Source organism: Phoenix dactylifera, unplaced genomic scaffold (genome assembly GCF_009389715.1).
Source record: "Phoenix dactylifera cultivar Barhee BC4 unplaced genomic scaffold, palm_55x_up_171113_PBpolish2nd_filt_p 000046F, whole genome shotgun sequence".
In the NCBI taxonomy this organism is placed as follows: Eukaryota; Viridiplantae; Streptophyta; class Magnoliopsida; order Arecales; family Arecaceae; genus Phoenix; species Phoenix dactylifera.
In genome coordinates this window covers 1,415,878-1,441,154 of record NW_024067669.1, presented here as the reverse complement: position 1 = coordinate 1,441,154, position 25,277 = coordinate 1,415,878, and the positions used below count along the sequence as shown (strand labels likewise).

At 37.2% G+C, this 25,277-nt stretch overlaps 1 protein-coding gene across 1 annotated transcript; it reads left to right on the top strand.

The window, feature by feature from the left end:
* Positions 1-2,408: 2,408 nt before the first annotated feature.
* Positions 2,409-23,116, top strand: LOC103711537 (homeobox-DDT domain protein RLT3-like). Its single transcript, XM_008797716.3, has 18 exons — positions 2,409-2,685; positions 4,523-4,623; positions 4,748-5,332; positions 6,427-6,482; positions 7,069-7,308; positions 7,454-7,516; positions 7,770-7,980; positions 8,060-8,160; positions 10,147-10,233; positions 10,359-10,490; positions 11,301-11,441; positions 13,271-13,393; positions 13,514-13,978; positions 15,735-16,178; positions 16,287-16,907; positions 17,113-17,217; positions 17,347-17,572; positions 22,441-23,116. Exons 2-18 carry the CDS (start codon positions 4,545-4,547, stop codon positions 22,461-22,463), a joined length of 3,702 nt encoding a protein of 1,233 aa, XP_008795938.2. The 5' UTR covers positions 2,409-2,685; positions 4,523-4,544; the 3' UTR covers positions 22,464-23,116.
* Positions 23,117-25,277: the final 2,161 nt, after the last annotated feature.

The window sequence follows — 25,277 nt, the reverse complement described above, 5'->3', positions numbered from 1 at the left end:
AAATGTATTTTGCTAGACGGCTTGTACATGTGAGAGATCAGTGACCGGGCGAGGGGATTGGATGTTCCCACCAACTATCAATTAAATGCTGCCGGAGGTGGGGAAGGGGGCAACTAGGAATGGAGATCTAGATCCTGAAATGGAATATGGGTCGAAGGAAGGTAGTGATGATGGTGAAGAAGAAAATCGGACAAAGGAACAAGGGGGCGGAATATCAAGTTGCGAGTTGTGGTTTTAGATGGCCCAAGGTTGTTGTAGGTTTCTATGGGAAACAAAGAAGGTTACTAACAAGGAAATAACAAGGTTCGAGGAGAAATTTAGTGACACTGTTTTTCTGACAAGGAGATAAAGGAAGCAAGATCTCCTTGGAGTAATATGTTGATTGGGAAGTTCTTAGGAAGAGGGTTTCCCCTATAGATTGTGAAGAGGGAGGTCAAGCTCTAGTGGTGGTTACCAAGAGATTTCCAAACCATTCACTCATTTGTGTTGTGGATCTTTCAGACTGAGAAGGATAAAAAATGGGTGTAGACTAATGGAGCCTGGACTGTTGTAAAGCATATATTAGGCATAGATGATTGGAAACCCGACTTCAAGGCAAAGGAGAACGTTATACGGCGAGCAACCATTGGAATAAAGGTACCTGCTCTTTTGGTGGGAAGTACTATGGAACAAAGACAGTTATTGGTATATCCTTCAGTGCAGGTACTTTAGGAAGGTGTCAAACTTCGAGGTTGTACCAAGAATATTACTTGGTTCCTTTTGTTGGTATGATCCTTGTTATGGAACGCACCAAATGGAGGCCCAATCAATGTGCCCCAATAACTCAATACTTCCAACCAAACAAAAAGCCCACTAAAATTAAAGCTTTGAGACACACTCAAGTAAAATTAGTTATCAAATTTCTTGTGACCCTTAGACTTGACAAAAAAGCCAACTAATATCGATGAACTAAACAGCTGCTTCTAATACAATCCAACAAAGAAAGCTAATAAGATTAAAAATGTCATGACATGTCCAATATAATTTGCTATTTGTGGATGTTAACAAACAAACCACAATCATTTCATCAAATATTTGGCATGCAAAAACCTTCCCAACCAATTCACCAAAAAATCAATAGCCATACAATATGTATTTGATGTTCTATTGATATAATAACATTGCAATGTAAAGTCAGCATAGAATCCAGACGTTGAAACGAACAGACAAACATTAATATGATGGAGATCTAATCATTCACATTAAAGACTGTAAAAAAAAAAAAACAACACTGCGAATAATGGCTTGGATTTTATCCGTGGAGCAAAGAGGCATCGACTTGGAAAAAGACATAAACAGAAGACGTAACAAAACTATTTCAAAAAAAATCTTCAGTTAATTGGGAATTTAACCCTTCATAAGACGGGAATTTGTTGTATTTATTTTAAAAAAATATTCCAGCTAATCATAATCCTCTACTATAAGGTGTGGATTAAATTCAAAATCCTATAAACTTTGTTCCCCGAAGTCAATGCGCATATAATTTAATTTGGCGATATTTTGATGCATGTATAACAAAATTTGGCAGACAAGAATAAAAATTAGTTGACAGGTTATATAAATGTTACAGTAAAAAAAAAAAAAAACAAAACCATCGGATTTAAAGATTGCAAGAACTAAAGGATGGGGAAAACGGAGCAAAGGGGAAAAAGAGAGGAAGAGAAAAGGAGAAGAGAGCTAACTGCTTGGGCTCTGTGCCAGGCGAGGCCGCGGTAGACGTTGACGGAGAAGGTGACGGTGAGGTAGAGGGTGGCAACGCCGAGGCCGGCCGTGAAAGCCTTGAAGGCGAAGTCCCCCACTCTCCCCATGTTCGCCTTCGATTCCTTCCCCACCTCTCTTTCTGCCTCCGGTTGCTCTGCCGCCCCGTTCCGACGCCGCTCGACCTCGCCGCGTATCTCTCGGCCCTCTATTTCTTGCCTCCGGGCCCGATCTTGCACATGTATTGCACGTGCCGGGATCCAGCGGCTGCTTGCAAGGGGCGATGCCGCAGCAATCAAATAACGGCACGTACAATGTAACGGATCTTCCGAAACAGCAATCACAGCCGTTATTTTAATCAATCAATCCGGAAAGCAGAAGATCATCTTGAGAGGGCTAAACCGCGAAATCCCCCACGCATATCTCGAGCCGTCTGATCGGATCGGGTTTGGGCTAACCCGACCCGAGTGGCACCACCATTTGGCGGATGGAATCTCCCACGGGTGGCCCATATCTACCATCCGATATCCAAACCCACAGGATCGAACGGCTCCACCGAGTTCAACGAGGAAGGGCCATTTCGTAATATAATCCCAGAACCCAGGCCATTTTTGTTCGAATGCGGCAGATATTTCACGGGGGTTTAAGCCGAATGGGAGTGGTAGGGTTTTGGGTTCGGGAAGAGAGAGAGGAACGGAGCGGGTGCGAAGCCCTCCAGGGTGTATATAAGAGAGGGTCACCTCATCGCCCCCTATCGTCGCGGCCTCGGGGGATGGATGTGGTTCTCGTCGTCTGCTCCCCGTAATCTCTGCAAGAAACCCTAAAGTCTGGGTAGAATTCTCGAGAGAGTGGGTCTGGAAATGCGCACGCCGCCACTGGGGAACTCCGTGATCTTGGGGAAGCTCTGAAACCTCTGTTTGAGATAATCTTGGCGGCGTTTTTCTCCAGGTTCAATCTTTATCTTGATACTATTGGACTACTACTTTTCTTTTTGATGGTGTTATTAGTGGGTCGAGTGGGGCTTTAATCTCAAGAATTAGGTGGGAAAGAAGTTGTTCGGGACGTTAGTATTTTGCTCGTAGCTCGCACAGTACGTTCTTTCGATTGGGAATTTGGTGGAAATTTGATGTTTTTCTGATAGATTTAAGGTTTTGGGCACGAATCCTTTGATTGCTTTTTTCTTGTGTGTGGGATTTGGCTGGCAATTTCGCAGATGGTTTTAATTGGTAAATTCTTGTATTCTTTTTGATATACGAGGTTGCTCGGTTCGTGCTTTGAGTATTTGGTAGTAATTTTTATTTGGTGATGATTTTAGGACTACCTGATTGGAATCTGGATCGGATTTTTGTGTTCTTCCTCATCGGAGAGTGTTCTTCTAAGTGATGTTAGTTGAATGATTTCAGTTTGAAAAGCTCAGGAAAATAGTTAATCTAAACTAGCTCATAGCGTGAACTCAAGTGCTGGTTGGCACAGCATGCCATGATATTTACCGTGCCAGTGCCCTAGTGGCACGCAGTACTGACATGGTCTCTGCTTCGTTTCAGTACTTGGAATGCTGCCATGCTACTGCGTGCTAAGCATGCCAGCCCTAGCTTGGAATGGCAGGGTACACTACAACGCTGCCAGTGCCTGGGTGGCAGGAGATACTTTCTTTACTATGATTGCTGGCGTGTTGGTTTGATCTCTAATCTTAAACTTAAGCGGACAAGTTGTCCGGGACATGGTAACTTATGCCGTGGTTTCTTTTAAGTTGGGGGTTTGATGGAAATATGGTGTTTCAGGGATAAATCTGAGGTCTCGGTATCGGTTCACTGTTTTTTTTTTGGTTGAGTATTCAACTTTGTTCAGTGGTCTCTTTAATGATTAAGTGATGAAATTTTGTGTTGATTTTGGTCTACGGTTGCATTTTGGACGTTACAAGTGGTAAATATTTATTTGGTTATCATTTTTTGACTAGCTGATCTGAAATTTGACAGGATTCTGTATTCATCCCTAGTCTGACAGTGTTCTTTTAAGTGATATTAGTTGCTTGTTTTCACCTTGTGGATACTGTTGTATAACAATCTTTTTATTGTCATTGTTGTTATTATTAGTTTATTTCTGCTGTCATATGTTTATAAATCCAGGATAGCCACTTTAAAGCTATTCAAAGTGTGTTTGCTAATTGTTGTGTCAAGATTGGTCATCTAAATAACTTGGCCAATTGTTTTATTATGATACATGTGGCAGTCGATTTCTTGACTGGATACAACTGGTGCATCATGCGATTGACTAGACAAAGAATTTTGTGGAGTATTGGTGCGGAAAGCTGTTATTCGGATTTGTTTGAGAATTTCTTTCTGCTGCCAACCAAGTTCTATTGTGACACTATATTGGTGGTTTTAGATTTTATGAAGAAGTAATGAATTATTTATGAGTTCATTTTAACATTAGTTTTTGTGAAAAAATGGACATGCCTTTTCACTAGCTCTGAAATGTTATTTATTATTTTTTAAAGTTAATTTTTATGATGAAATGTTTGTTTAGAAGTCACCTGTTTAGTTTCCTTTGTACTCTGAGTTCGTTTATGAAACATTTGCATGATAACTTTTGCTGCATCAAATTTACAACATTTTCCCTCATAGGCTGCAATATCTGAAGAACAATTTTCATGTTGCTTTTGATTTTTACATTACTTTAACCTTATTTATACATAAGATGCAGTATTTGTTTGTTTGGTACAATTCTCAAGTCTATATGTCACCATTTCCATGTTCTAACTTCTGGTATGGGAGATTGTTTCTAGGCTTCTGCTGGGTTGATGGGCAATGATGATATCAATGCAGACAAAGACAGCAAAGAAGAAGACACAAGCCCAACTTCAATCACTCGAAAAATTCTACTCAGGTTCCAATTTGCTAGCGTTAAATGCTTTCATTTTGGTTTGTTTATTTCTGTAATCTTTTCTGTTTTTTAATTGCTGTCCATTTGTTTAAATATTATTGAGGATCTTATTTCTGATTGCATGCAGATGAGAAATATCCAAAGCAAAAGGCAATGGAAGAGTATGCTACAACCCTGAATTTGACATATAACCAGATCCGTACATGGTTTGTTGAGAGGAGAAGGAAAGAGAAAAGGGAGAATGAAGCTCTAAGTAACTCAAAATCCAGTGAATCTGTGGAACCAGAATCAGATCAATCAAATGACAGTGCATTGTTTGCTGTTGTTAGGCATGTTGGGCCAAAAGACGAACGCTCAGCACCAATAATGTGTAGGAAAGATATATCAGGTCAAGAAGAACTAAAAGGCCCTGCTTCGCTGATATGTGACGAGCTACAGAATCCAAAAAAAAAAACCTGGTTAAACAAGAGATGCTCTGCAGAATATTCTACCAATCAGCTTGTGAGACATAAAGATAGACACAGGATTTCAGGACAGCAGATGAAGAACTCTGTTGGTGGGAGAATGCATTGTGCAGAAAAGAAACATCTTATTCCCTCACCTGTTTTATTTTCCAAGGACTATGTTTTGAAAAAAGTGTTTCGCAAAGATGGTCCTCCCCTTGGAGTAGAGTTTGATCCTCCTCCTGCAAATGCATTTGGCTATCGTACAGGTATGTCTTTCTCTGCATTTATTGACAGGGAAAACAGATTTGTGAATTAATGCACTTCTCTCTCTCTCTCTCTCTCTCTCTCTCTCTCTTGGGTGGAATGGTATGTTTAATAATGGTCGATTTCCCTAGATGGTGGTATGGCATATTCAAATATGTGTTATTTAACAAAAGAGAAATAAAAAAGTTGAATATCAAGTGATTGCATCAAGTGAAGAGATTAAGCACAGCTATGTGTTGTCTTCTGCTATAATACAATTTTCAAAATTTCAGTGTAGAAAGGATACATATTTTTAGTACGAGCATAACTCTTTTGTAAGCCTTGAATTAATATATATAAACCTTGTCATCTGCTATAACACAATTTTCAAAATTTCAATGTGGAAAGGATACATATTTTTGATACGAGCTTAACTATTTTACAAGCCTTGAATTACTATATATAAACCTGGAAAAGGTCTGGATCAGATTTCATCTTTTGAGGATGGCTATTGATAACAAATATTAGACTTTTCCAACTTTCATTTTCTGTTATGATGTGGTGTTATAGCCTAGCACTTCCTCCCATTAAGTCTTTTGTTCTTACTAGGACAAGATAAAATTTAAAAAAATCACCCTATCATCTTATCTCAGTCTTCCATCGGCTAGGCTTCAAATTTTAACAAACCGACATGTTAAAGATCTATTTCTTGCGTTTCTGCCCCTGGTCTGTTCTACTATTGCCATCTATGTGCTTATTGACTTGTTGCTAAATATTCTGTAAGGTATTGGAGTTTAACTACTTTAATGAATGACAACTTATCTGTAAAGTTTCTGTCTGAGAGACACAGATAAACATTGATATGCTCTCCATCATTTAATCGTAAGCATCTTTTATGATTTTTATATATATCTCAGAGGTTTTTCTGTTGCTTGTTTCTCTGTAATGTATATCTTAACAGTGTGCTTATATGTTAACTCGAAGTACTATTCAGGATAAACCATTTAATTTGATGCCTCTTCTCATTTATTCAGGATTTTTTTACTTATTTTTAAATGTATTTGCATTTTTGTGTTTTTAACTTTATATAGTTTGATGCTTTTTTGTGTGTGGGCAGGTTCCCAAATCCTTCAGTCTTGTCCTGACAGCCAAAAAAGCCTCAAAAGGAGAAAGGTACTTGAACAATTTCCAAATGATCTGATAAGTAGCTCAGTTTTCAAAGTGGCAAATTTTAATCTATCCATAATACTTGGGAGAAGTTGTACTGGTCTCAGTGTAGGTAGTTATTACTAAATGTAATGTGCTGCACAGGTTTTTCTTATAAAGCATTCTAGTGTAGTACTTTCTTCTCTTCTTTGTTAGATATATTAATTTTTTAAGAACAATATGCTTCTTTTGCACTTTATTGTATAATCTGTCTTGGTAAAAACTTAATTTTGAATACATTCAGTTCCATATTTTGAAGAGTCCTCTTCTAGTTTTATATCTCTTAGTTATTTATTTTGGTTTTTGCTCAAGTCTATGTGAGCATTCGAGATTCATAATTATGCTCAATGGTTGAAATTTCTTATGGGATGAGGCTTGGTTGGTATTATTTTATCAGCATCACATCAATGACGAGGAAAAGGACTATGACCTTATGATGTTTACCTGATGTCTGTGAATACCAAAATATGCTCATCTCTTTATTCAAGATTTGAAATATAATCTAACTCATGATTTTCTTTGATTTGCTTTTGTCAAATACATTCATTTCTAGGTCTGTGAGTCTCCTATGGTAGACCCCATAACTTCTCATGAAAGAAATGTTCCTGAAAGGAAGTATGGTATTGGAAAAGGTTTGATGACAGTATGGCATGCAACAAATTCAGGAAGTAGAATGATTCCAACCAGTATTGATTTTGTAGATGGAAGTGCATCCTGGATGCCCTTCAAATTGAATGCTTCTTTAAAAGAAACATCGTGTCAGGTTTCAAAAGGAACGCGGCAAAGAAAACTGGTACAATAAATGTTTAATTCCTTAATTTTGTCTTTTTTCTGTTCTTGTAGATTTAACCAATCCTGACCCCTTGGTTGTAGAACTCTTGCTTCTTTTCATATCTAGATAAATGATTATCTGCTAATAACTTTTTATCATTTTGCAGAAGGAAAATACATCACGGAAAAAGATAGAGGAGAAAAGCAAGCTTCCCTTGAGGAAAAGAAAGGTAGTGTTGCCTTGAATATTCTCTGTGATATGAGTATTAATCAAGAATGAAATCAAGCGGCTGATGAAATTAGCTGGAGTGCCGCTAAAAGAGAGTCTCTAGCTTCTAAATCGGCTAGAGATTATGGAAGCTTTTGTATGTAGTCACAGTGTTTCTTGGTCAAGTAACTTAAAGATGTGATGTCGAAATGCAAATTTACATTAAGATAAGGGATCATGTATTCTGTTCTTTAAATTTTATGCACAATACTCAGGTACCGTGTAGCAAGGATGTGGTTCAGAAGAAACCTCATCTGATAGAATGCAAGCTTTCACTTGATGAGTCTTTAGAACAATCGAATATGCCAACAGTATTGGTTGATGATGAGGAGCTGGAACTCAGGGAGTTACAGGCTGGACCAAATCCATTGAGATGTTCTGCCCATCTTGCTTCAAGTGGGAGACATGGCTGTCCACTTTGCAAAGGTTTATTTATTTCCCTAATGTCTTAGGGATCTGTCTTATCTTGTCAGACATTCCTCATTTAATGTGCTTTTATTTTTAGACTTGTTGGCCAGGTTTCCTCCAGAAAGTGTGAAAATGAAGCTGCCATTTTGTACAAGACCATGGGATTCTTCACCAGAACTTGTCAAAAAACTGTTCAAGGTCAGCGAAGTACTCTTTTTCCCTGTTAATTGCATCTTCATCTATGCGACTTCCACTACCTGGCATGAGGAATAAAGTACATCTTTTCCTCAGTCACACTAGCACAGTGGTGTCATTTGATAAATATTTTCATTGTCGTTGCGAAGAGGACATGGCCAAGCAAGACAAGTTCTATCAGTGGCCCAACTTGAAATTTCCCATACATGTTTATTAGAAAAATTATTTTATTAGTCATGCTGTAAGAACATACTAAAATCACCAACCATAGCAAAATGTTATTGCTTATCCTACTCTTAAGTCATGGATTTAAAAGAGGAATGATACATTTTAAACCCTAGCCCCTAATATTTCCTTATTATGTTAAACCTTACATTTGGTTTCCAATATGAACATTATACTCTGTCGCTCCCCCCCCCCCCCCCCCCCCCCCCCAAACAACCACCCCCCAAAAAAGTTCTTTTTTCCAGAATAAACTTGTAGCATTACAATTTTTAAATGAAATTAGATACTTAAGTAATTTAATGGAGGAACCTGGCAGGAAGAAAGCAAGACAGTTATGTCATTTATATAGATCTAGAATTGTATTAGGAAAAAGAACGAAAAGAAATGATTCATAAATTCTAATGGCAGAGAAGTTCAATGAGTTCTAAATCACATATTTGCGTGGGCTAATAATCAATAAATGCTAGGAAATCTGTTCGTTTGTTGTTCCTCCTTAACTAAATGCTACAATAAAAAGCCTTGTCTAACCTTTTTTAGGGTTGATACTGTGAATCCTTTTTTGCCATTCATATTCATTTAGGGGTTTTCTTGATATAAATCCTGGATTCCTGAATATGTAGTTTCCTGTTGCTGCTAAACTGAAGCCCCTTTCTTACGGGGAACTCCTCATTCTATCTTCAGTCATGCTTCACCTGGACGTATTCTAATGTACTTAATATCCACTTTTTACCTCATCTTTCCTACTTATACAAGAATTCCAGTGTAGCTCCCCTTCAAGATCCGGTTGTAGCTTTCACCACATATCTGATCACTTGAGACTTTGTCCACTGTGAGTTTCATAACTACGAAACCTCCTGAATGAGAGCTACTAGCCAATTTATGGAAACTAGTCAAATGTCTACAAGTGTTTTCTCTGGGCACAATATAATTCTCACCGTTAATTTGCCAAACCTATTGTGACTCATTTCCATATTTGGTATTTCTTCATTTTATTGATGATTGTTGATTTCATGCAGAATCAGCGATTATTCTTTATCTTGTTCTCTGAGAATATTAATTTTTTATACTAAATAGTGAGTTTAGATGCTGGTTATAGAAAATGATACAGACAATTTTTAATCTTTTGCTTTCTATTATGAATATCTTCGTAATTCTATACTTTTATGTAAGATGATAGAAACATGGTTCAATTTGCTGCCTCTTGTGTCTGCTTCCAATAGAATACCCAGACCCTTCAGTTTAAGTGTCTGCACCTGACACTTCAGACATGGGTATTAGCATTATGACCATTGGCTATGGGTCAGTAAGAAGAAATTCTAAAATATTGAATGGATTAGGCACTTAGACATGCACCCAACCGAGATACATAAATAAAAAAAAATTATAAATAAAAAAACTTGCAGCAGATGTTTGCTCTTCTTTGGGTTTCCCAAATCATGATCAGTAGAAGTAAATGAAACTAATTGCATGGTAACAGCATCCATGAAGAGAAATGTATATTATAGTGGCATGCTGTATTTTATATAATGGATCCTCAGTCCACCCCTTCTTCCTCGGCATATATTAACCAAGCCTGAATTGGTATGCTTTTTTTCCTATTCCCTTTCCAACTAGAAGTTTTGAGGTAAATTTTACTTATAACATACTTTGCTGCAAACAGCAGAGTGCTATTGGGAATTTGGGATAGATCTCACTTTTGTCATCTGAAGTTACCATATTATTGTACTGTTAAAATATCTATCTGTTGCCTTGTTTCTCAAACAGGTTTTGCGTTTCTTATATACTCATTCTGTAACAATTGAAGTATGCCCCTTTACCCTCGATGAGTTTGCTCAGGCATTCCACGACAAGGTAAATCATTTTTGAAGGCTAAATCAAAATTAAATATATTTGGGCTATTTTTTTTAGGAGCTTACACTATTTGACTGTTGTTGCTTGCTGATATGGAGCTGTTACTTTTCATATGTAATTTCCAGGACTCCTTGTTATTAGGAAAAATTCATGTGGCTCTTCTCAAGCTGCTTCTGTTAGATGTGGAGGGGGAGATGACTTCTGGACTCATTTGTCGGGCTTCCAAGGACTGCAGATATCTGGGGTTTCTGAACTTTGTAAGTTTATGATCCTGGGTGAATGCTTGATGCAATTTCTTCTCATTGTCATATGCAAATTGTGTATTGTAAAACCATCCAAAAGTAATTTTTTACTAAAAAAACACTAAAAAATATTGATATGAATTTTGATCTCTTGCAACTCCTTGTTTTCAACATATGCATGGAAATTTATGTATCATTATGTTCTTCTTTGTTGCTATTTTGATGAAACATAAAATTTAGACATATCATTGTCAGCTGAGCTATGTGTCTGGACCCATCAATTATTATCTTAATATTTCTGGACTTCAGATTTTTCCATAATTATTTGGTAGATTGAGCTATGGCCTTCTTCATTTCATTAGCAAGTGATTTAGAAAGAAAATATTGAGGAGCTTTTTTTGACCTATATTAGGTTTCTTTTACCAGAGATTCTTTTTATGAAGGTGAAAAGAGGCTCTAAATTAGGTTTAGCTTTAGTATCAGCAGCATGAAGAATTTTCGAGATGTTCCACATTTAGATGCTGCTTGGTCAGAAAATTGGTTGAAATTAGTTGCTTTCACTGTAGGTTAATGTCTTTTTATTACATCATTCAAGTAATACCAAGAAATCTTTTGTTTTGTGACTTAGATTTTGTGATTTGGTTGGATTATCCTCTGATGATTATAAAAGATTCAAACAAATTTTCGATATTAGTTCAATGCTTTATTCTTCTTCATTATGACTGTTCTCATTGCATAACTTCACCTCTCCCTTCTTGTTTGTGCTTTCTTTTTTATAGTGAAACTCTCATGAACATTTTGGTTTTGAATTTGTATCTCATGCAGGTCAGAGAACAGGAATTTGATGTGAATTTCTGGAGTAGATCTCTCAATCCTCTTACATGGACTGAAATACTGCGACAAGTATTGGTTGCAGCAGGTTATGGTTCAAAGCAGAATACAGTGAAGAGAGAAATTTTTAACAAGGTATTGAAAAATGAATCTTTAGCATGGTGGGTAATTATGAGGCAAAGATATAAGTGCTGATGCAGGTGGTTGTGCCAGTCACTTGTCTGCATGGCACATGTTGCTCCGTGCCGGCACATGTTGCTCCGTGCCAGCACAGGTGTTGTGCAGTGTAAAAACAGAAAATTCAGAAAGGATTTAATATCCTGTTTTAATTAAAAAAATATTTTAAAAAAGAAATAATACATACTGTGTCAACCTGTATTGTTTGTTGGTATTGGTCCTGTGACATGATATGTGCTGGTTGGGACAGACCGGCACAGGCTGGCATTCAAAACCTTTAGGACTCGTTTGGTTCGCGGAATTTTTTTTTTCACTGGAATATTTTTCTTGGGAAGTTGATTCCTAGGAATATGATTCTTAGAAAAGTGGTTTTGACATGTTTGGTTGACCATAGAAAAGTGGTACATTTCGGAGTGGCTTATGTTTGGTTGAGCATCTACTTTTCTAGAAAAGTTGTGTGAAGTATCTATTATATCCTTAATAAAGGAAATGACTTTATCCATGGATTTTGATGGCTTAAAGGTAGTTTTGAAAAAAAAGGATCCCAATTTTCAACTGGTGGAAAAGTAGTTTTTCTATGTTCCTCATGGGTTTTTCTTTTTCATAAAACATGGGAATCTTATTCTCATGGTATGCTATTTTTTCATTTTTCTTCTTTGAAAACTCCAACTGAACAAGAGGCCTTTCTTTGTTTCCCATTGACCACACTTTTCTCCCTTCTTTTTTCGCGAACCAAATGTATCCTCAATAAGGATTATAACAATGATATTAGTATTAGTAACCATGTCCATGTGTTTTCTTATCAGTTTGTTGACTTTGTTTGTGAGATATCTAATACTAACTTGTTCCTATAGCAGGTTTTAACAGTGCTGCTTGATTTGTTATATATGCTTGTCATTCTTTTGTTAGATTGAGATCTTGTAAATGTCAAGGCAAGAGAGTTAATATCCATGTCTTTGTAAGAACAACCAAATTGCCATTTGATTAGGTTGTGAAAATTATTCAACATTTACTATAGTTTAGTACATGTAGATTGCTTCATGGATGATCGATTATATTCGGCAGGCTACCTAGCAATTTTAAACTGTTTTCATTGTGCAATGTAGGATAGCACTGTCTAAATCAAGGTCTGTCTAAATCAAGGTCTGCTGTGCCGGCTCGGACTAGTTGTCCGGCGGCACGGATCGGTATGCTTCCGTACCGTTCCATGCTGGCTCCATACCGACACAGTAGAGGAGGCGGGGGAGAGAGAGAACAGGAGAGAGGAAAAGAGAGAGAGAGAAGGGGGAGAGAGGGAGGGAGAGAGAGGGAGGGCGGTGGAGGCCGGCGAGTCGCGGCCCTCTCTCTTCCTTCCTCTCCCTCTCCCTCTCTCCCTAGCTCGCTCTCTTTTCCTCTCTTTCCTTCTCCTTTTCCCCTTTCGTCAGATGCTTTTCATTTCGGTTACCGGAACCGTCTCGGTTTACTGTTGGTACGGCTCGGTACTCCCCTAACTGTCTGGTTCGGGATAGTTCCGCCGACCTTGGTTTGAATCTTAAGTGGGCTTTTAGATTACTTGCATTATATTTATTTCTGAGCTCCTGATTCTATGTTTTCATTCACTATGTTGTTTCCATCTACTTGCTGGTCCTTTAGATGTATCCAACCTTTTTATCTTATGTATGTTGTCATTCTTATAGTTTTGTGCCTCATCAAGTTCGGGTAAAGAAGTGCAATTGTTGCAGGGATGAAATAGTTGCGAATTAAAAGAAAATGCCTTCTTGTTTATCTTTTATATATTCATGTTGTAGGAGAGGAATCGAATGGCAAAATATGGCCTACATCCCCGTACGCTAAAAGGAGAACTATTTACATTGTTATCTAAGAAAGGAACTAGCGGTTTAAAAGTGTCTGAGTTGGCAAGAGCTTCTCAGGTATAATCAAGAAAATACTATGATGCATCCTTGAAAAATCAAAGCTTCATTATGTAAGATATCTGAAAAGGCAAGCTTGCCATATATTCATATGACATTTTTTTTAAAAAATTTCTTCAGATTGTTGACCTTGACCTCCCCAGCACAACAGAGGAACTAGAGCAGCTGATAGGCTCAACTCTTTCTAGTGACATTACATTGTTTGAAAAGATCGGGCCTTCTGCATATCGTCTTCGTGTGGATCCTCATGTTAAAGGAAAAGAGGAACTGCCATCAGATACTGAGGATTCAGGAAGTGTGGATGATGACTCTGTGGATGCCAGTTCCAGCAGTGATGATTCTGATGATTCCGAGGAGATGAATTCTGCTATACATGAAAGGCAGATTGTTAAGTACAAGGCTGGGCGAAGGAAAACAGGCCAAAAGATAGCTAGATGCACTGAGATTGATGAAAGTTGTTCAGGGGAAGCATGGGTCGTAGGCTTGATGGAGGGTGAATATTCAGATCTAAGCATTGAAGAGAAGTTGAATGCTTTGGCAGCTCTGGTTGATCTTGTTGGCGCTGGGTCTACTTTGAGAACTGAGGTGATAGGAAGTTACCTGACCTTCTTGTTGTAGTCTTCCTTGTTTATTCTAAATATTAGTTATCTATTTTTCTTTTATCTCCTGGTTTTGTTCTTAGGATGTTTAGGATTTTTACATATTACTTTTAAAAAGTGCTTATTTGCTCATTTTCCCTTAGAAAATTGGAAACTGCATGTTTCCTTGCAATGATTGGAAACTTGTTTATATGCCAATCCAAAAATCTGAAAGTTTCGTAAATTCCCTTGTTCTTAGATTGTGTAGTTGCTTATTTACCACTAAGAGGTAGAAGTTGTCACATGCTCCTAAAATTTTGAAAGAATCATATATAAATAGGGGCAAAATAGTCAATGAACAACTTAAGTTTATTGTTCACCCAGCTAAACTAATATTGAATATATGCAAGTAAATGCAGCATGATCAAGGTCTATTGTGCCGGTACCGGGCACCGTACTGGTTGCCCGGCGGCACGAGTCGGTACCGGCCATGCCAGGCCCGTACTGAGAGAGAAAACCAGCCGGAGCCGGAGCCGGAGAAGAAGAGAAAGAGAGAGCGAGCGGGGGAGAGGGGAGGAGAGGCCGCGGATGCCTGCGGAGGGCCGCGGGGGGCTGGCAGAGGCCGCGGAAAAACATTTGGGGCTTTTTACCCACGGCCTCCTATGGCTCTCTGTAGACATCCTCGGCCTCTTCTTCTCCCTCCCTCCCATGCTTGCTCTCTTTTTCTCTTCTTCTTCTCCAGCTCCAGCTGCGAACCATTTTCAAAGCAGGAATTGTACCGGTAAGCCACCGGTACGGCTTGGAACGGGCGGAACCGTCCGGTTCGGGACGGTTTCACATTCCTTGAGCATGATAGATGTAAATTTCAAACATTTAAAGGTGTGTATATTCCTCTTTACATTTAGGGGCAGATATTCAATCTAGGATTTTTGAGGGGTATATGCGTGCAGAAATCCCTGTTAATTTTAACTGTATAACTATCTCTACAGAATACATCTGCATATTTCCTTTTTTCTTTTGTTTCTTGGGGAATTTTTTGAGAAGTATACATTCTTGATTTGCTATATATTTGGGTAAACATATGCCTGCCTTTTGTTTTTAGCATCTACAATTTCAACCATATTACTCTTTCTCTCTTCTGAATTAATGAATCACAGGTTATCCCATCTTTCGCTTTATATTTGTTTGTTCTGGTTGATTAATATGGTGCCCATTCATTCTCACTATTTCTTTTTCTAACTTTGATTATTTTTCTTTCATGCTATTGTGCCACCTCTTCTTTGATAATTGATATGTTATTAAACAGATGCATCATATTTTGTTATTTCTATTTCATGAATCTTTTCTTCTCAAAATTTTCTTATACTGATAAAGAAAATTAAATATCAGTGCTACAATAATTTGTCAACATTAACTGCACCGCATTACAACTGACCCTGTGAAAGGTATTTTAATAATGCTTTTCTTGCTCTGAAAACAGAGTTGTTCCCAGTTGCACTCTTCTGTTGCTTCAACCTGAACTTTGTCTTCACTTGCTGCTCATAAGCTGCACTATTTGATCTGCCATGATATGTTTTCTTAACCTGGGAAATCAAAGTTAGATTGCCCTGGATAAATGAGAAATTTTGTAATCTGATGAATTTAGATTGTCAAACCCTTTTGTTTAACACAGTATCAGAAAATCTATCGTTCTGTAATTTTTCTTGGCTCAACTTCCCTAGAGCTTGATATTTTACTTCAGTTATGTTACTCTTTCTGTGCAGGAACCAATAAGAGCCATATCATTCATTCCCAGCATATGGTCTCATGGATCAGGTGCAAAAATAAAGAAATCATCAACAAATCATTCTCTACTACCCCAAGCATCGTGGGAGGGAGTTTCCCATAATGTAGAAGAAACACATTCTTTACCAGTTTCTTGTCCAACTGATTTTTCTGCTACCTTCTTAAAGACATCTAAGAAGGGGCAGTCCTCTGTCAATACAAATGGATATCTGCCAGGTGGCCCCAGAACAAAGAACCCTGAGCCTACGGGAGAACCTGGTCAAGTTGTTCATCCATTACAGTCCATATTTTTAGGATCTGATCGTAGGTACAACAGCTATTGGCTTTTTCTTGGCCCTTGTACTGCAGATGATCCAGGACATCGAAGGGTCTATTTTGAGTCTTCCGAAGATGGTCATTGGGAGGTGATTGATACATCACAGGTTGTTTATAATCTCCTTATGTCAATTACAGAAATTCATTGAATCCTCTTATAACTTATTTTCTCAGCTAACCTGGAAAGAATATCACTGTCTTTAACTGCAATGTAGGCTTTGCATACGCTGCTCTCTGTGTTAGATGGTAGAGGCACACGGGAGGCTCGCCTTTTTGCATCTTTGGAGAAGAGGGAAACATGTCTTTGTCAAGCAATGGATAAGTATATCACTGATGAAATTAGAATCAGGCAAACAAGAAGATCTGATTCATCTGACTTAGATGGGAATAGTGGAGATGGATCTTCACCTATTTCAGATGTTGACAATATTATGATTCCTACAGAATCAACAGATAATCTATTGTCTGCATCTGGTGCCATAATTCTCGAAGTTGGGAGGAAAGGTCAAGATAAGAAGCAAAAATGGGAACGTCTGCAGGCATTTGACAAATGGATATGGGGCTCTTTCTATTCCAGTCTTAATGCTGTAAAATACAGTAAACGATCATACATGGAATCTTTAGCACGCTGTGAGAGTTGCCATGATTTGTACTGGAGAGATGAAAAACATTGTAAAATATGTCACACTACCTTTGAGATAGATTTTGATCTTGAAGAAAGATATGCCATCCATGTAGCAACATGTAGGGAAATAGAGGATACCAGCGAGTATCCAAAGCATAAGGTTCTTCCTTCACAGTTGCAAGCACTTAAAGCAGCCATTCATGCACTTGAGGTGAATCTTTAACCTGACTTAGAGTGTTTAACCCCTTTTTGTTTGTCACGTCTGAGTGTGAACTTGTACTCTAATCCTGATTTTTAATTGCAACTTGCAAGGATTCAAGCAAATATGTAATTTAATTTGCATTATGGTCACAGTATGAGCAGCAATAGTTTGAGTGCTCTAATCGATAAAATCTCTGTTCACTGTTTTTCTACAGGCAAGTATGCCTGAGGCAGCATTAGCTAATACATGGATAAGTTCCGCGCACAAGCTCTGGGTCAAGCGGCTCCGACGCACATCATCTCTGGCAGAGCTTTTGCAGGTTTGGTTTCAAAAAAAAAAACAGTTAATGTTATTTTCCATTATTCCTTGGTCAAATTATTAAATTCTATAAGGTTTCTGACATACACTTTCTTTCTTTTGGTTCATTTCTTATAACCATCCATGGCAGGTTCTTGTTGATTTTGTTGGTGCCCTAAATGAGGAGTGGTTGTATGAATGTGCTTCTGCCTTAGGTTCTAATATGGTTTTAGATGATATCATTGTATATTTTCAGACCATGCCGCAAACAACATCTGCAGTTGCACTTTGGATGGTCAAATTGGATTCTTTGATCGCTCCTTATTTGGAAAGTGTTCAATCTGAAAGAAGATTAACAAGCATGTCGCAGTTAAAACGTATGATAACATCTTACTATGATTTATATTCATAACTTTTTCTTAAGATTCAGGATATTGTTCTTCCTTCGTGCTTGTGTCATGCTTGTTTTGTAAGTATGATCTATTGTTTATCATTTTAGATATCTTTTTGATACCTGGCTTATCTATTACAATCTGGAAATCATTCTGTTAGTGGGTTGGAAATGTATCACTTTGATTTGCTTTCAGTTAGTAGTTCTTATAAATTTATTTAGTGCTAATCCTTTTGTTGTATTCATTCCGCTTCTGAAGCAATTATTGTTATTCAGTGTTCTATGGTTTTTCCATGCATCAGTAACTACCTTATTGTGTTTCTTATTCACTGCTAGTTAATTAGTTTCATAACTTCTATTTTATTAACAATTCATCGCAATTCTGATATCAGCCTTTCTTTTCCTGTGGGGTAGGAATTTACCATATTATTATTTTAAGCCATATCTTTTAACTTAGTGCATTTGAAGTGTTTATGCACTAATATTTTATGCAATGGTCTTGGTTATGATGATGTTTATGAGAAACCCGAGAATGACACTGCTAAACCCATGAAGACAAACTTGAGAAAACTGATTGTGATTATCAGAGGGTTGATGATGTCCCATGGTGTCCCTCTTTGGTTCTACTTCTAGTTTGCAGTATCTCAGGTCCTTCTCAGTTAATAACTGAAGATTGTCATTTGTTTACGAACTCCTTAAGTACTATGGTCATGTCCTTGCTGTTAGATTGGAGGTAATCATGTGGCAATTAGATTCTTGGGAATCATAGGGTCTTCAAAGCAAGCTTTGAAATCTCACGCATATTGGCCTTGTACCAGCACCAGTGCATAGTGGCTCTCATCTTACCACCTCATGGGTGGTGTAGTACATATATCAGCTGGCTCTCATTCCTCTTGGTGTGGACTGGCCAACATCAATGAGGAGATCAACAAGCTAGAGTGGAGAAGATTAACTACCAAAATAGGATTATTAATAACTATCAAAATAGGGTTATCAATAACATGAAATCATAATCGATGGAATGTGTAATTGAAGGGGATCTGATGATGGTCTATGTGCAACTTGGAAGATTTGTTTTGGGCAACTTCCACAAGTTGATGAATGTTTGACCGTTCATAGCGTTAAAGAAACTAGGCAATGAATGATGCTTATCTACTTGAGCTACATAAGTATGTGAAGATCAATCTTGTCCTTATTGTCTTAGATTTAATGCTTCTTTTGGGTATCAGGAAGCTGCTGATGAGGCTTTGAATTTTCAGCATACACCAGTGATCTAGCAACCTTAGGAGGTCGAAGAAGTTCAAGATGATGCGATCATGGTGAAAAGAACTGATTCTACCAGAAGTTTCTGATAAAATGTTGTCAACAATCTGTATTAAAGAGGATTTTGACGGTGACTTAGCCCATGTCTTTATAAGGAATGCTAGACTGCATCTATTGTAGTCAGATTTTACCAAGTCGGGAGGAATTGATGCAGCATATAGGCATATCTAGTCTCAACATAAATTTCACTCCTCTTCTCAGGTTAAGATAATCAGATACTATGACCAAATTATTGGATTTCATTAACATTAATCTATGCTGGCTTGCCTATGCCAAAATGAAGCGTATGGTAAAATGACACATCGGCCCAAGGTTCGAAAGCTTTAAATGAATCTTTTTCATAGTTAGATGCCCATTGACCACTTCATCAATTTATCAAGTCTACTTTGGACCTTAGAGTTGGCATCCAAATATGTGTTATGTTATAGTTCTATGGCTCGTGCCAGCCTTCATTAATTGCTGTGAAGCCAATTTTAGTCAATTTAATGTTGAAGTTGTTTAATTTTAGCTTTCCTTTTGTTAATGTAATGAGTCTCACGGGGAATGTACAAAGAGGTAGAGTCTCAAGGGATTAGGCACCCCCTGCCCCTATAATTACTCATCTATACTTTTATACAGCCACGTGCTATGGATGAAATTTGAGCTCTCTCAAATTCTCTCATTGCTATGCATGTATCCATAATTGAAAGATCCAACCAGGAAGACTTGGTGATAGGCTGGCTACCTTTAATCAACGCTTTGTGAAGTTTGGAGGTGAGACATTGAACGTTGAGCAGGGAGGGAAGCTGCAAGGACTTTATAATGTATCTATTATCTATTGATGGTACCCTTATCCCATTCCCTGGCCCTTTTATTTATCTTTGCTTATGCATGTGTTATGCAATTAGCTTCAGGGTGCTCTTTATTTGAGCGTGCTGCTGTATATGGACTTTGGGGAGGGAATTTCCATCTCCAACCTGCTTCATTAGCAAGGTTTGGTTATGCCATGAAACTAAAAGACTAATTGATAGGCAGGCTTTGTGGCAAGATTGAAGCTTATGCAACTGAGTGGCAACTGCTAAATTGTTTCCCTAAACTTGGAAGGATTTTAGATTGAAAGGCCAGATGTGATTTAGGGAGTTTTTCTATCCTAAGGCACAAAGTATAAAAGCCAAAATGATGTACTAAAGATATTCAAGCTCATCTCCAGTAATGGACTTTGCTTATTTATTCATTAATGTTCTTTTAAGGTTGTGTTTGGTTGCAAAATATGTAAACCTGCAGTAAATGGGTAACGTGCTTCCTCTTTACTCCTGAATAAATTACTTCACCATGTGGGTGGAGTAGTTTATTCCAGGTTAAGTGGAAAAATAGCTCAACTTACTATTTGAAATACCAATAATACACTTGGAATAAATAGGTTAGTTTTTAGTGTTAGGCAGGTTAAAGTGGCATAGGTGGAGTAAAGGGGGTCTTTGTTCCATCTAACCCCCCTTCAGCCTGCAAACAAACACAGCCTAAAAGAATTGCTGGATGGCAAGTCAAGAAGTGCAACCCTACTGTGCATATAGGAGAGTAGATTTTTTTTTTTTTTTGGTAAAAGAGAGTAGAATTGTTTACTTTAGGCTTAATTACAATTTTTGTAAGTGCTTTGGGGAAAAAGAACAATGTTCCCAGCAGGTTCGCAGGACTTTGGTTTAAATTTAGATATATTGTAAATATCAATTATGGTGTGATGGGGTAAGAAGACTGATTTGCATGTGTAGCTCATAGCTCCTTGATGTGCACCCCCCCTGCCCTTGAGGTGGTGTTCTGGTTGGGTGGGGTTTTAAAATGTTATATACTTTGGTTCAATACATTAATCATTATTGAATAAGGGCATGTAGAATAGAGGGTGCTTGGTCATTAATGACTTGCAGGATTCTCCTATTTTGTCCAGTCTCTTCCTAAAGCTATTCAGACAACAACAAATCCTTTCAGTGATTATGATATCCATCAAAAAACAAGTCTTGATCTTTCAATCCAACATACAATTAATACTCTTCATGCTTGTGGGACAGGATCTCATGTTTTACATATAAATCTGCATATTTATTTGGGGGATTCTTGAAATGTTGGACAAGTAGAAACTCTTAAAAGAACTAACAGATGCGATCGCTGGTGGTCTTTTTGATTGTAGCAGGATGTAATGTTCAATCAAAGATGTTAACTTTGCATAACTCTGGACACTGGAGTCTGGATGGTATCAGAGCTTATTGAAAATGGAATCATGGATAAATAGATTAAAATATCAAAATGGGAAGCTGATTGATGTCGGAATTTGACCCACATCTTTTCCTAGTGCTGGTTGATAGGATCAGATGTGGTGGATATTACTTTTGAAATAATTAATATGGAAGAAAGTTTAGAGTTTGAGGGTTTTTAATTTAGTCAAACCAAACGCAATGTGTTGATCAAATTGTCGATGGAATGTGTTGAAGCGTCAAGGTTTCTATCTTTATTCTATTAGACAGTAATAAAGAGCTAAATGGACATATGTAATTAGGATGGGGTGAATAAAGTGGAGGTCATGCTTTTGATGATGTTATGTGATATTTGAAAATTGTAGGAAATAAAGAGAATGATATATGATTTAAAAATAGAAGAATTGGACGGTCCGAAGGGCACATTAGCATAAGGTGAATGGAGTAAATGCCAGTGTGTTGAAGATCATTAAACCTGAGAAAGGAATTCCTAAGAGGAATTGAGTAATACTACCAATAGAGGACATAGTGAACAATATGTGCTTGAGATGGTTTGTCTTCACTATTGCCGTGCATCAACCAGAAGTAATGTGAGATGGGGTTTCACATTGGAGCATTGTAATTCAAACAACCATTGAGCTCTTTTTTATTTCATTTTCAGGGGTTAACTTTTGCTGTGCTTGGTGCTATTTTAGTAGATATTTATACTTCTCATCAAATAACAAAAAAAACATCATGTTGAGAATATATTGCAAAATTATAATAGTTCTACTCAAAATGAATTTTCTAAGCTTGGTGTTGATCATGATACATGTTTGTATTTTGAGTTGCCCAAGAAGATTTTGCAAGGTTATAATTATAAACATCGGTAGTTTGACTTGATTGCTTGTGTGAGATGCATAAACTAGTTTGAAGCCACTGTATTGATCCTGGGACTGGGAGTTTCGGAAAATAATTTTCCTTCTGGGACAGAAATAATTCATTTGAACGTTTTCATGGCCTTTGATATTCCAGAAGCACAACTGCCTTTCTATCCGACATCTTTGTGATTGTTCAATGCAGGTAAAAGATAAATATCACGTTAACATCTCTTTCAATACATTGATTGTTTACAAAAATTTATAATGGTAACTATTGTAAGCTGGTGCATTTCATCGAGCAGTTTAACATTGTATATGGGTCCCCTGTTAGCTGTCCTGATTCCTGGCTGTATATTCTCAACTTATGCTGAATATTTTTTCTGTTCTTTGCTCGAGATGTATCCTTTCCCCTGACCATTTTATCAACATTTGAAAATTTTGTGTTCCAGAAAGCCGGGCCTGTACGAGATAGCTTGGAATCAATAAAGCTATTTTTTAGCATGCATCCAAGTCAAGACCGTTAGGATAAAGCTAATGCCAGGGATGACATCCACAGGATTGGAAGATGTATGGCCTGCATATCTCTCCTGAGCATTTTGTTCGTGCTGATGATAAGAGATGTTCTTCTACGGGTCTTTTGCTATGGATTTCTCAATCCTCAACAGCATATATTTGTAATTTATGTTGCCGCAGTTTTGAGCCATACATCACCATACAGTGCCAATTTTGACTGTCTTGAGAATCAGGCAAGTCAGCTGGATCAGCAACTGTTGAAAGTGATTCAGCTGCCAAACATGATCGGCATGGCCTGACAAGTTTTTGCGCTCATGTACTTCTGAAGTATAAGTTTCTCTAACAGCAAAGCAACATTCATGTTAATATTCATCACTTGCATCTGTATGAATGTCTTGCAATTTTTTTTGTTTTTTAATCTCTCTTCTAACGTCAACTCAGCACATGATCAAAAAAAATTTAGTAACAACAGAAATTTGGGGAGCTGTTTAGTTGTCTTTTGGCGGAGTAAACAATTCTTACATTTTCATGTCAACAGAAATTCATAGCTATCCGTATTGCATTATTGTTGATTGTTATAATAATGGAGTCAGTTTCATTCTGTATCATCAATTGATCTATTTTGTTCGATGGTTTCATCAACAGTGTGATTTGAAGTCATGAAATAAATAAAACTAAATTATATGGTGTTTTCTTGAAGGTTACCTCAAGAAAACAAGGTTTTCTTGTATTTGTGGGCTGTAAATTGAGGGCATTGGTTGGCAACTTTCTTCTAAACAAGGTTACCTCTCCTATTAGGGCTATTGCAGAGCTTTATCCAAAATCGTGATTATTGTCTTGTATGTTTAGTTGGAAAACTTTTGTTGTATATATAGAAAAAATTGTTATTCTTTAGCTTTTGGAGGACAATATAAAATTTGAAGTTATTATGGACAGGAGAACGATGTCAGGATGGCAGAATAGTGTTAAACTTCTGTGCACCTGTGTTTATACAGCATGCATTGGTTCCATACCACTTTGATATTAGCTTCATAAGTTAATATTTCTGAATGGCAGAACGGAGCATTCCAAAGGACCTTCAGGATTAGGATGCAGGGGCTTCAAAATGGGATTATAAGGTATCATGACTGATCTCATAATTGGTGCATTTCTTTATCGTAAATGGCAGAATATTTGTAGAACACTATGAATTGAGATTAATTTTCTCGTATTTCCTTTTGTAATTCTGCGATATATATATATATATATATATATATATATATATATATATATATATCAAATGTATGATAAAAGATTTCAATAAATATGGTAATCCGGGACAAGGAACAAAGATGGACAGTCTACAAATCTATGGATAAGATGAGACTGAAAAAATATCCAACTAAAGAAAAGAAACAGAGAATAAAATATCTCAGAGGTTTCAGCTTTTTTGAATTTGAAAATAGAGTCTTATAATGAACACAAATTCACAGAAACAAGACCAACGGCACGTGTTTACTTATAGATGCTACAAAGCTAAACCAGCCTACAGCTCTTTTATTTTTTTGGCAAAACTCTTGGGCTATTAGGAAATAGAACTAATAGGTAGAAAAATAAAAAAAACTAGATGAAGAGTTGTTTTACTGCTTGTTTGCCGAGAATGGAGTTCTTTGATGCCTTAGAAGTATTCCAAATCCTAATAACTCGTGAACAAAAAAATTGATTCAGGATGCATAATACTTAAAAAAAAAAAAGCCAACAAAAAAAAAAAAGACTGAAAGGGATGGTGGATGGCTTTCTGGATTTTTAGATAACTTGGATGTCATTTTTGTATTTTAAAAGAACTCCTTTCAGAGAGGGAGAAGAAGAGGCATAGAAAGATAGGGCGTGATGACTTAACAGTGGTTTCTTTCTTAAAAATTTGAAACAAAAAATAGAAAATCTGGCTTCATCGAGGTCTAACACAATTTTTCTAATCCACGCGTCTTCGGTGTAGAATGTCGATTGTCATCGTCAAATCATTCATGAAATGGACCATGCCATGGAATAACCTGAGCATGATTGACTCTGATATTGGATATTATCACATTATTTACACACTAATGGGCATTCTTACACATGGGATTAGATCTATCCATAATATCATATTTGTTTTTTTCTGCAATCTCTTCATACCCACTGTTCACACATGAATGTGCTTTCATGGGTGTCAACAAATGTGCAGAGCTGGAGCCCGGCATATTCGCTTGCTGGCTAAACGTTCGCTCATTTAACAGTCTTCATCTTTAGCGGAATAATAATAATAATAATAAATATCCGCTCCTGCTTCAAAACTATGGAGTATGTAAGGTGAATTATAGTTCTCAGATTGCTAGCCATGCAGGCGTATTTTGAATACTTATATAGAATTAAAAAACTAAAATAACATATTTCAGTTAGTTTTTTAAGTGAAATTTTGAATTGTACTAAATAGTATCAGAGCGAACTTAAGCCGTAGCTTATACGGACCAGTAGATACTGTAGCACGAGTCAATTAGAGCGGATCACAAGTCAATTATTTTGCACATGCATGGCTTTTTGTAACAATGGGGTCAAAATTTGCTGATATTGTTACATAAAAATTTCTTTAAGGATATATTTTTTTTGGGGGATCCGCACAGCACGGGGCCCTCGTGATATGTCATTACTTTCACACCCAACGGATCACGGAAGCGTCCGCTGCGAAACTCATTCAATGCCTTTTATGCTTAACCGTCATGAGTTAAATATGTAAATCTGCGGATCTGCTGCTTGG